The following is an 11,517-nucleotide window of genomic DNA, read 5'->3' as shown; positions in this document are numbered from 1 at the left end:
GCTATTTATAATCATAGCTAATGATTATTTTTTCAGTTTAAATATTAAGACACTGCAGGTACACACATTTTATACATATTTGAGTAAGCTTTAGCAATTCATCTAGACATTTATTATACTTCTGAGTTTTAGTTTTATTTACAATTTACATGTAAACTGTTCAAGACATTTTGATAATGGCAGAGGGTAGTGAGTCTCCAATCCAGGTAAGGGATAATGTTAGGGATAGTGAGAATGAGCCAGCCAAAGATCAAGCTAGAGACACTGAAGCTCAGCAAGAGGAAGTGCATCAGCCAAGACGCGGTGAACGAGTCCGTAATCTAACAGAGAAAGGCAAAGAAATGCAAGATACGAAAATTAAAGCACTGCAACAAAGATTTAATTACATTAACCAAAAATGGAGAACACAAGTTAAACAAGCTAAGCAAGCATTATCACAATTATCAGATTCATTAGAAGACAGTCTGCTTCATGATATCATTGGTGACGTCAGAGGCCTTTGTGCAGATGTCCAGCGTGCTTATGAAGAGCTGCGCGGAGTTACAACACCAGACCAAGACACACGTCGAAGAGTGGATTTGTGTGTAGAGATTTCCAGCTTCATCGTGTCCAAAGCCTCAAATCGGTTTAGTGGGAAGACGCCAGAGGGAGAAGAACAAGGTTGGCCAGATGCAGGCTCTCTTTGGGACTCAAGCATTAGCGAATTCGGAACTGTCCCCTCTATCTTAAAGGTTGCCTCAGTGCATTCAAATAGGTCTTCTGTGAAACATCAAGAAGCTGCCGCTGACGCTGCTGCAAGCCAAGCTGTTCTGGAAGTGTTGCAAGAACAAGAAAGAGAACAGTTGGAAATACAGCGCCTGGAGGAAGAGGTTAAAAGGAAGATTGCTGCTCAAGAGGCCGCAGCTCTAAAGCGTCGCTTAGAACAAGAAGCAGAAGAGGTGAAGCGAAGAATAAAGAAAGAAGAAGAGGATGCTGAAATGAAAGCTAAGCTGGAAGAAGAGCATATGGCTATACAAAGAACTCTTGAGGAAAGACGGAGAAGAATAAAGCAGTTGGAGGCCATGAAGGAGCTCAGTGCAGCGCAAGCAAGAATGCAAGTGTACAATCAAGAGCCAAAAGACATCCTAGGCCATCGGTTGGTTGCAGATAACCAGCCACGGAGCCCCCCAAGACACCTGCCCCTGCCTGTGTTTCCTGCCCCTCAAGCCGTCACTTCCTCCACGAGTGAAAGCACACAAGAGCTTGTCAAGATCCTGGCAGATGCTTTAAGTACCAACAGAATACCAGTTCCTGAACCATCAGTATTCAGTGGCGATCCATTGATATACAGTGACTGGAAGCTTTCTTTCCAAACTTTGATAGACCAGAAGAATATTAATGAGAAAGAGAAGATATACTACCTCCGTAGATATGTAAGTGGACAAGCCAAGAGTGCACTAGATGGGTACTTCCTACTTGGGACTGAATCTGCCTATGTGTCTGCATGGAAGCTTTTGGAGGAAAGATATGGAGACCCATTTACAGTTGCAAAGGCATACAGAGACAAACTCCAAGCATGGCCCAGGATCGGCACAAAAGAGAGCTTTGAACTCAGAGAGTTTGTTGATTTTCTCAGAAGTTGCGAGGCTGCCATGGTCCACATCAAAGCATTGGAGATTCTAAATGACTGCAATGAAAACAGAAAAATACTGTCAAAATTACCAGACTGGTTAACTGCAAGATGGAATCGGAAGGTCATAGAAGTTGACGAGAAAAGCAGCAAGTTCCCCTCCTTTAGTCAGTTTGTTGAATTTCTGATAAGAGAAGCGAAAATTACGTGCAACCCGGTTACATCATTGCACTCACTGAAACAAGGTGAAATTGAAAAGCCAAAACAACAAAGATATCAAAGTATTACAGCAAAGACACTGACTACAAGCTCCAATGAAGAGACTGTGCAAACCTGCACTTTCTGTGAGAAGATTGGGCACACTTTGCTCAAATGCAGGAAGTTTGTGGAAAAAGCAATCTCAGACAGAGTCAAGTTTGTCCAAGCTGAAAAGCTGTGCTTCGGTTGCCTTAAGCCCGGTCACCTCTCAAAGAGTTGCAACAAAAGGAGCATTTGCGACACATGCAACAAGCGCCACCCTACTTGTCTGCATGAGGAAAGAGACAGAGCACCACAAGTCAAGCAAAGCTTAAGCCAAGACAGGTCAACTACACATCAGGAAAGGAGTAGGGAAAGGCCCCAAGCCACACAACATGAAACAGTGGCAGTAGCTACATCAAATAGAGTAATCCTTGATGAAACTAACAAACAAACGTCTGCAATAATTCCAGTCTGGCTGTCATCTGCAGCTCAACCAGCACAAGAAGTACTTACATATGCTCTTTTGGATTCACAAAGTGACACAACCTTTGTTCTCAGTGAAGTAGCTAATGCTTTGGAGGCCGACAAAGAGCAAGTCAAGTTAAAACTTTCTACAATGACTTCAAGAACAACACTGGTAAGCTCTCAGAGAGTAAACAACCTTCAAGTCCGTGGCTTTTACTCCAACAAGAAGATCTATTTACCACCAACCTACACACGTGACTTCATTCCCGCCAACAGAACTCACATTCCAACAGCTAAAACTGCCAAAGCTTGGTCCCATCTAGAACACCTCCAAGATGATGTGGCACCTCTACAAGACTGTGAAGTAGGTCTGCTCATTGGGTACAACTGCTCACAAGCCTTACTCCCACGAGAAGTTGTTTCTGGCAAAGAAAATGAGCCTTATGCACAGCGCACAGACCTTGGGTGGAGCATTGTCGGCCATGGGAAAGCCTCTGTAGATTATGGAGATGCCATCGGAATCAGCCATCGCATAGTAGTGAGGCAAGTGACACCAGGAGTTAACCCCTCCGTCAGTCTGAAAACAGAAGTACACTATGTGAATAGAACCAAAGTCAAAGAAGTCACCCCCTCAGACATCCTAAAAGTCCTCGAGTCAGACTTCGAAGAAAGAGCTGGAGAAGAGGATCCTGTGTCTCAAGACGATCTCAAGTTCCTGTCAACGATAAGAGAAAACATTACACAAAAGGAGGATGGACACTACGAAATGCCATTACCGTTCAAACAGGAAAGACCGAAACTACCGAACAACAAGATATGTGCAACACATCGTCTAAATTGTCTTCAAAAGAGACTAATGAAGAATGAAGCTTACTGCAAGGATTACGTGAACTTCATGAACGACATCATTTCACGTGGCGATGCAGAGAAAGTGCCTGAGGAGGAAATTGACAACACCCCGGCTTGGTATATTCCACACCATGGAGTTTATCATCCGCAAAAACCAGGGAAAATTTGTGTTGTATTTGATTGTTCTGCCAAATTTCAAGAAACTTCTCTTAACGATCATCTACTCACCGGACCTGACCTGACAAACATGTTAGTGGGTGTCCTGTGTAGATTCCGAAAAGGCTCGATCGCAGTGATGTGGGACATCGAAAGGATGTTTCATCAGTTTCATGTGAAAATGGAAGACCAGGATTACTTAAGATTCCTATGGTGGGAGCATGGCAATCTGGAAACCACACCCTCAACCTACAGAATGAAAGTCCACCTGTTTGGAGCGGCTTCGTCTCCTGGCTGCGCCAACTTTGGCCTGAAACATCTGGCAGCACAAGGGCAAGGTCAGTTTAGTGAAGACACGATCCGCTTCATACAAAGAAATTTCTATGTAGATGATGGTCTAGCAAGTGTTCACACTGAGAAGGAAGCCATTCAGCTTGTAAAGGAATCAAGAGAACTTTGCTCCACTGGCAAGCTAAGACTCCACAAGTTTGTCTCCAATAACGACAATGTGATGGCATCCATCCCAGAAGAAGAACGTGCCACAATTAAAGAGCAAGACATGGCCTTGAGCTTACCTCACATGGAGAGAGTGCTTGGAGTTGAATGGTGCATTACTTCTGACTCATTCAGATTCAGAGGTCAAGTTAAGTCCAATCCACTCACCAGAAGAGGTGTGCTCTCTACAGTAGCCTCTGTGTATGATCCGTTGGGATTCATGGCACCTTTCGTCCTTCTCGGAAAACAAATTCTCCAACAAATGTGCAGAGAAAAGATTGGCTGGGATGATGAAATTCCTGAAACCCTGAAGCCCCAGTGGCAGTCCTGGATCAGAGATCTACCCAATCTAGCTGAGATGGAAGTCAAAAGATACTACTTACCTTCAAGTTTTGGCAACATTAAGGGTCATGAACTTCATCACTTTTCCGATGCAAGCTCCTCCGGATATGGTAAATGTACTTACCTGCGAGTCATCAATGAGTCCAATGAAGTCCACAATCATTCTTCCTCCACCTGGAGAATTTATCAAGGAAGATCTTTATCTTCAAAAGAGGTGGCGTCGAGTCCAATATTTAGCCAATGAATTTTGGATTAGATGGAAAAAGGAATATCTTTTGAGTTTACAACCAAGACAGAAGTGGCAAAAGAACAGAAGAAACCTAAAAGTGAACGACATTGTGCTTTTGCAAGATGATCAAGCCCCACGTAATGAATGGAAGCTGGCCAGAGTAACAGAAGTTTATCCAGGGTCAGATGATAGGGTTAGAAAGGTCAGATTGTTAGTTAGTGACACTACATTCAATGAAAAGGGTAAATCCACAACTAAGACAGTTTTCTTAGAGAGACCTGTGCATAAGTTGGTCACTCTGCTTGAAGCAGAACAGGTTTAATATTTCTAATTTTTATCTTCATTATATGTAAGAAGTATAATGTTTATCTTTGCATTTTGTGCAAGAGGTTTAATGTTTATCCTGACATTCCATATGTGGTTAATAACAGGAAATGTTTAATGTTTATTCTGACATTCCATATTTGTGGTTAATAACAGGAAATGTTTAATGTAAAGGTCAAAGTGTAACAATATGTGTAAGGAAATCTCACAGTATGGTTGTGTGATTTGGTGGGAGTGTAACTGTTGCTGTATAATTTGTTAAGGGTTTCTGATAGTAAATGATTTCATGTGTAGGACTTTTATTTTGAAGCCTCGGCGGAGCCAGGAGAGAGCTCGAGATAGAGACAGAGAAGATGTACGTACTGTAGTGACACACACGTTTAAAAGTTATAAGAGGTCATTATAAGATTAGTTAATGCCTTTTGAAGGAGAAAAGTGTTATAAAAGAAGAAGATTTCCTTTCTGTGCATGCAGCCAAAGAGGTATTTTGTCCGTTTGTCATTTACTTTCAATGTATGTTATTTTTATGTATGTTTGCTAACTCGTTAACGTTTTGTACTATGTGTTTCATACCGTGTTTTAGTTTTCACGGTTGGATGGGGAGAAGACTTCATAAAACCCGTTTATAAGAAAACCACTGGTGTCTGACTGTGCTTGGGAGGGAGTCACAGATACTATAAGTCCATACTATAAGGATTTAGCGCCTCAGTTGGAGAAAGAACAAGGTACGAATGTGTAGTTTAATTTCATGGTTTATTATTTTCTTTGACACTAGATTGACTGTTTGATGGCTGCTGCGTAATTACTACATCATTTGATTCAAGGTTTTGAGGCTGTTTGTTTACATGTATTGTGCACTTTGATTCCTATATGTGTAACTGGGTTGTCATATGTATATTGCATTGATGTTTGTTGTGTGTTTCACTCAGCTCTTACGGTGTGGATGGATTTTAATAAATTCGTGAAACATCAGTCCAAGAGTCCGACCATCGTCTTTCTGGGGATGCTACAGGGACACAAACAGGAGGAACCAGGCAGAGGGAGGTGGCAGAGACAGTGGGGGAAACTGGTACGTATTCGCCTGTTTGCGGACGGAGTATTTAATAAAATGATGCGGCAGCAGGTTTTACAAAAGTTTCCAGCCGGCTGTGGCTCAATAGTTCGGGACACGCTTCCACAAGCCATGTAAGAGCAGGAACTCAAAATCAGTTAGCTGTCTGGCAGTCCGCGGACTAAAGAAATCGATTTTACAATACAAACTTATTTTGTGCTACTACCCTTTTCCGGTCATAAAAATAAACAACTTCACAATAAGACGAGTTCCGGTCTCGTCTTCTCTCAGTGGCTGGTAGCGTGGGGCTGGATCCTGTTGGCCCCTGGTCGTCACATGGGGTTTTCCCGGTCCCTCCTAATACGTCACCGTCGCCATCTTGTTAGCGTAGTCATGAAGCTTCCACATACGATATTCTATTATGCAACCCTTCTGAGGTTTATTAATTATTAAACACGCAATAGTGTTATCTTGACTTGCAGCATAACCATTTTTTTCCTCTATATTCGGACGATAAATACTTGTATACGTGTGCAAAGTTTGTGAAGGCAGCAGGAAAACTCCCGCGATCCCAGTCTCCTCTCTGTTCGTCCTCACCGCCCCTCCTCATCCCTGAAAATAATGAGTGACAGGTGAAAGTGAGACACCAGGGTCTGGAACAGGGTGTTTTCAAAGTCTTGGTTTACAGACTATTCAAGTATTGCAAAATTCAAATTATAAATACTTAAATAGTGCTTGATCTAAAAAATAAAGGCTAACTTAATCTCATAAATTCATGGGATTTATTTAACAGTGAAAGACATGTAAGAGTGCACCCACATTCATTATTTATGTGTCTACGTGCACCATATGTCAATGCAGAACTATGTGTTAATGCTACCAAACTCATTTTTAAAATAAATTGTACAGTTATTGTAATTGTTGCATATTTTCCCTTGCATTATTTGCCCTAGACTTCTGCTTTCAGATGTAGTTATTACCGAAACCAATAATTATCCAATGCAGAGGCCGGATAAAAGATTGATTTATACCCCTTAAGTGGCTGAATATGCTTTGATGTGACAGGTATTTGGGCCATTTGCTGCTTCCCTAAAGCTTTTGTTTAGTCTGGAGTGTTTTACGACATCAGATAAAGTTATTTATGTCGTGAGAATATTTAAGGATTTTATTGCCCCTTTGTTCTTGTGATAATATATGGTTTAAAGGGGTGTTCTAACTAAAAATACCCCTCCCCTTTACCCACCCCCTAGGACCCTTGTGATCCAATGAGAGAAGAGAGGGGTGGAGTTGGTTTGAATACAATAAACTCAAACTAAATAAAAAGACACTAATTTTCAATGATTAGCTCACGGAAAAACTGTTTCAGAGAAAATGTAGAAAAAGGATTTTTAATAAAGATGGCAAAGAGACGCGATTTGGGATTGATAAGCGAGGCGCTTGTGACAGCTTACCGGCATCAAGTGGGTGAACCAGTCAAGAAACGTGTGTTGTATTTGGCTCGGATTCATAGCCCTCCGGCCGAGGTACTTCACGAAGAATGGAATCTACAAAATGGAGACGTTTGGGGCTTCGTCTTCAACTATAAAACGAATGAGCTTCATTTTTACCATCTAGAGAAAGGACAGACTTACGGACCCCTCACTGTTAAAGCGACGTTGACCTCAATCGATTGGGCATTGTTAAATCGCGTCTCTTTAAAAGATCTCCAGGCTGTCACTGTACGGGAAACCAACCTGCAACCACCAGGTTGGTTCCTGGTGGTAGCTTTTGAAATTGCAGCCGGGCCACACACACACACACACACACACACACACACACACACACACACACACACACACACACACACACACACACACACACACACACACACACACACACACACACACACACACACACACACACACACACAAACACACACCACACACACACACAAACACACACCACACACACACACACCTACATACATTCAAGATGAAAAACATAAAACCGATATAACTATAATAAATAAGGTTATCCACTTTGATGAATTGGATGTCCCAAGATTGGTAATTACTCTCTCCTGGATATTGTAAAAGATATCTAAAGGGGAAAAAAAATCTTCAAACAAGGTTGGTGTATTTCTAGTATTTTCCATTTATACAAGTTCCTGAAATAATCCATGTTTGGTATTTTGTGATTGCTCTTGATAGAAAGACTAGTGTTGATTTAAGTTGTTTCTTAGAAAAATGAATAGTTTCATGGGCGCAACCCACATACACAGTTCTGCTGCTCCTCCCACAAATGCATGTTTTTCTCAAATGTGGCACCATTTGAAAGGTAAGAAAACAGGCTTTCCAACGGTATAAGATTTATTGCCAAGAAGTGTTGTTACACTAAAGAAATAATCTACCAAACACACATTTCCTTACTTTTTGTGTTTAGATGTGTGATGGATGGTGTAATGTAAATAAAAGTCTTCCTCTTTAACCTCTAGCAACTGAACATATTTATTAATATTTAAGTGACGATCAAATATTTGTTGTTGCAGAAACAGATGAGCTGACAGCCATAATTAGAGCTGTACTTGATTCAGTTGAAGCATTACAGTCCCAGAGGAGTCTTTAATCTCTTACCCCTATTCCATTCAGGTGGTTCCAGGCCCAGTTGTAAACCAGTATAGGAGCTTTTATGACATCCCATTCCAAATTCTTAGGCATTCATATGAAGTTGGTCCACCCCATAACAGCTTCCACTCTTCTGGGGAGTTTTCCACAAGATGTTCGAGTGTCAAATTTTTGCCCATTCATCCAGAAAGAGCATTTGTGAGGTCAGACACTGATGTTGGACGAGAGGGCCTGGCTCTCAATCTCCGTTCTAGTTCATCCCAAAGGTGTTCAGTGGGGTTGAGGTCAGGGCTCTGTGCGGGCCAGTCCAGTTCTTCCACACCAAACTCATCCAACCATGCCTTTATGGACCTTGCTTTGTGCACTGGGGCACAGTCATGCTGGAACAGAAAAGGGCCTTCCCCAAACGGTTTTCACAAAGTTGGATGCATAGAATTATCCAGAATGACTTGGTAAGATGAAGCATTAACAATCCCCTTCACTGGAACTACACATTAATTCAATGATTAAGAGGAGTGTCCCAATACTTTTGTCTATATAGTGTATCTTGCCATATTATTTTGAACACTTGGTGGCTGGGAATAGCTGCACAGGGTGTATAAAATGGGTCATAGGTGACCGGAAACGAACAGGACACAGAAGGATGAAGAGCACACTGTTCTAATCAGACCCAGCAGATGCTCACAGCTACAAACACTCATTGGAACATTCAACCCTGGTATTGTAAACTCTGAAATAAACATCATACTAAACCTCATTATAGACCGGGAAACATCTGTTAACTGTCTGCTTCTGGATCACTCTAAACCTCACCTGTGAAATAATGGCAAACAGAATTAAGGACATTGGTACATGAAAATTGCCATTGCAGCAACCATACACTTATGTGTTTATATATATGTTGGAGCCATAATGCATACTGTGTTTTATTCTATCTGCATAAGCTGAATGTAACATGCAGTTCTGACATTGACCACATAATAGATCACTCATGCAGAGTGCATATAGCGTCCCTGCAAACTAGTAACCTTTCGGCGAAATTCGCCGTTTTCAACTCAAAATATGTAATTGACGTGAATCGTGTAGATCCGAAGAGTTTTTTTTAGGGGGGGGGGGGGGGGGGGGGGCTGACCGACGACTGACCGACCAACCATAGACTGTATAACGGACTGTATAATGAGCAAGAAACAAGTTTGCTATCTTCACAATAAATCAAATCTTTGTTCAAATGACTCGCGTTCCACGACCACCGACCAATTTAGTTTAAACCAGTTTAAAGGACCCCCATCACCCCAGCAACAATCTGTTCTGTCTGCTGCCGTCTGGCAGACGGTACCGCAGCATCCGGACCAAGACCACCAGACTCAGAGACAGTTTTATACCACAGGCTATAAGACTGCTGAACTCCTGACCTCTGTGAATGTCTACTCACATCTTTTTACACACATACATATATATATATATATATATATATATTATACACATCTTTTTATAGTACACACATACATATATATATATATATATATTATACACATCTGCCATACATATCTGTTTATAGTACACATATCTATATATTATACATATCTGCCATATACATCTGTTATACGTAATATCTGCATCTGCCCATACCTCCTCATTCCACAAGTATTTAAATACTCTCAATGTATTCCACATATGTATATATTTCACATCCTCAAATCTTTATTGTTGTTACTGTAAATATTCTTCTCTCTTTTTGCACTATTTTATTTATGTTATTTGCACCATGTATGTTGAGTTGTTGGAGGAGCATGGGACATAAGATTTTCATTGCCAACATATACGCTGTATCTGCTGTGCATATGACAAATAAAACCTTGAAACCTTGAAACCAATCATAAGCAAGATAAACCACAGCGCGCGCTTTTTTACCCATCGGTCCCTCTTGGAGTGGAGTGCTCAGTCGTCAGCAAGTGGTTCTTCTGGACAATTTTCGGGATACGTTACAGATACAAGTTTTGAGGTAGGTCTAGTAGCAGGTACTCTGGCAAAAACATTGTATGCTGTATCATTTTAGCGTTGCTGAAGTCAAATTATTTGAGCCAAATAAAGTGTATTAACATGCTTAAGCTTATCAGCTTGTTAGGTTGCTAGCTAACCTCAGTGAATTGTGTTAAAGTTAGCCTAGCTAGACCAGTTCTACGTCACCTCGTTCAATGCGAAAAGAATACGTTTGTGAAGGCTAATCTCCACAGCATCCGTCCTGTTACCTGATATTACTTTTTAGTAGCTACGAAAAGTTTGGAGTTACGAACAAAATCTACAAACGCTGGCGACCGTGTGTAGAGTTTGTTTAAAGTGTTCATAAGCACATATAACGCTTCACTGTTGGAAATGACAGTATTCATATTGCGCTGTGTTATGTACACAAGACGCAGATGCCTTTGAAACACGCGATCTAAAAGCGAAAACATATTTTATATGTAGTAACAATTGTTGGCAATTGGCAGGTTTAAGATCCAGATTAGGTTCATGGTTGTGAATTATCTATGTAAATCAACTCTATAGATTACACGTTCATTCTACATGTTGAATGATGATAGCGTAATAAAAATATAGGCTATACATACAATGACAAAACTGCCGTGGGCTATATGTTAACCGTATCCTTTGTTAAAATTAATGTTCAATAGCTCTATGCCAATGGGAACAGAACGTGCGCATTACATATGGACCAATGCGACACGTTCATTACGGCCGTGGACCGATAAACACTCAGTAACGTACGCACACCAACCGGCATTTGCGTGTTTAACACCTTGTTTAACACTGGCGTTACCGCCGCTTAACTTAAATAATGAAGAACTGCTTTTACGACTTGGCCGAGATCTTAACGTGCTGTTCATGCGTTTCCCATGAATAGCCTACTACTATAACTCGGAGCGGAGCAGGATATAATGCGCATGTGCGGCGTTGCTAGGCAACGTGTACAAAGCGAGAGTACAGGTCGTTTTGGTCAGAGCTATGAAGAAATATATTTGAGGAAGTTCATACATATGATGGGTCACCTGCTGCCACCAGATGCTGACACAGACCAAGAAATTCTGCGTTTCAATGTTGACCAGGCGCTTCCCAGTTTTCAGCATGGAGAGGATGTTGTCAAGTGGTGGGCCGT

The 11,517-nt window shown here is 41.3% G+C and overlaps 1 protein-coding gene across 1 annotated transcript; it reads left to right on the top strand.

The window, feature by feature from the left end:
• On the top strand, nt 1-2,415 carry LOC134875185 (chromatin assembly factor 1 subunit A-like). The gene is made up of 2 exons (XM_063899647.1): nt 1-1,269; nt 2,408-2,415. The coding sequence occupies exons 1-2, from the start codon at nt 177-179 to the stop codon at nt 2,413-2,415; spliced, it is 1,101 nt and encodes a 366-aa protein (XP_063755717.1). The 5' UTR covers nt 1-176.
• The last annotated feature ends 9,102 nt before the right edge of the window (nt 2,416-11,517 follow it).

Source organism: Eleginops maclovinus, chromosome 13, assembly GCF_036324505.1.
Source record: "Eleginops maclovinus isolate JMC-PN-2008 ecotype Puerto Natales chromosome 13, JC_Emac_rtc_rv5, whole genome shotgun sequence".
Taxonomy (NCBI): domain Eukaryota; kingdom Metazoa; phylum Chordata; class Actinopteri; order Perciformes; family Eleginopidae; genus Eleginops; species Eleginops maclovinus.
This window is presented reverse-complemented; position numbering and strand designations above follow the sequence as displayed.

Bases quoted from the DNA above. Each gene is read 5' to 3' on its own strand.
- LOC134875185 (XM_063899647.1), top strand. From the start codon at position 177: ATGGCAGAGGGTAGTGAGTCTCCAATCCAGGTAAGGGATAATGTTAGG.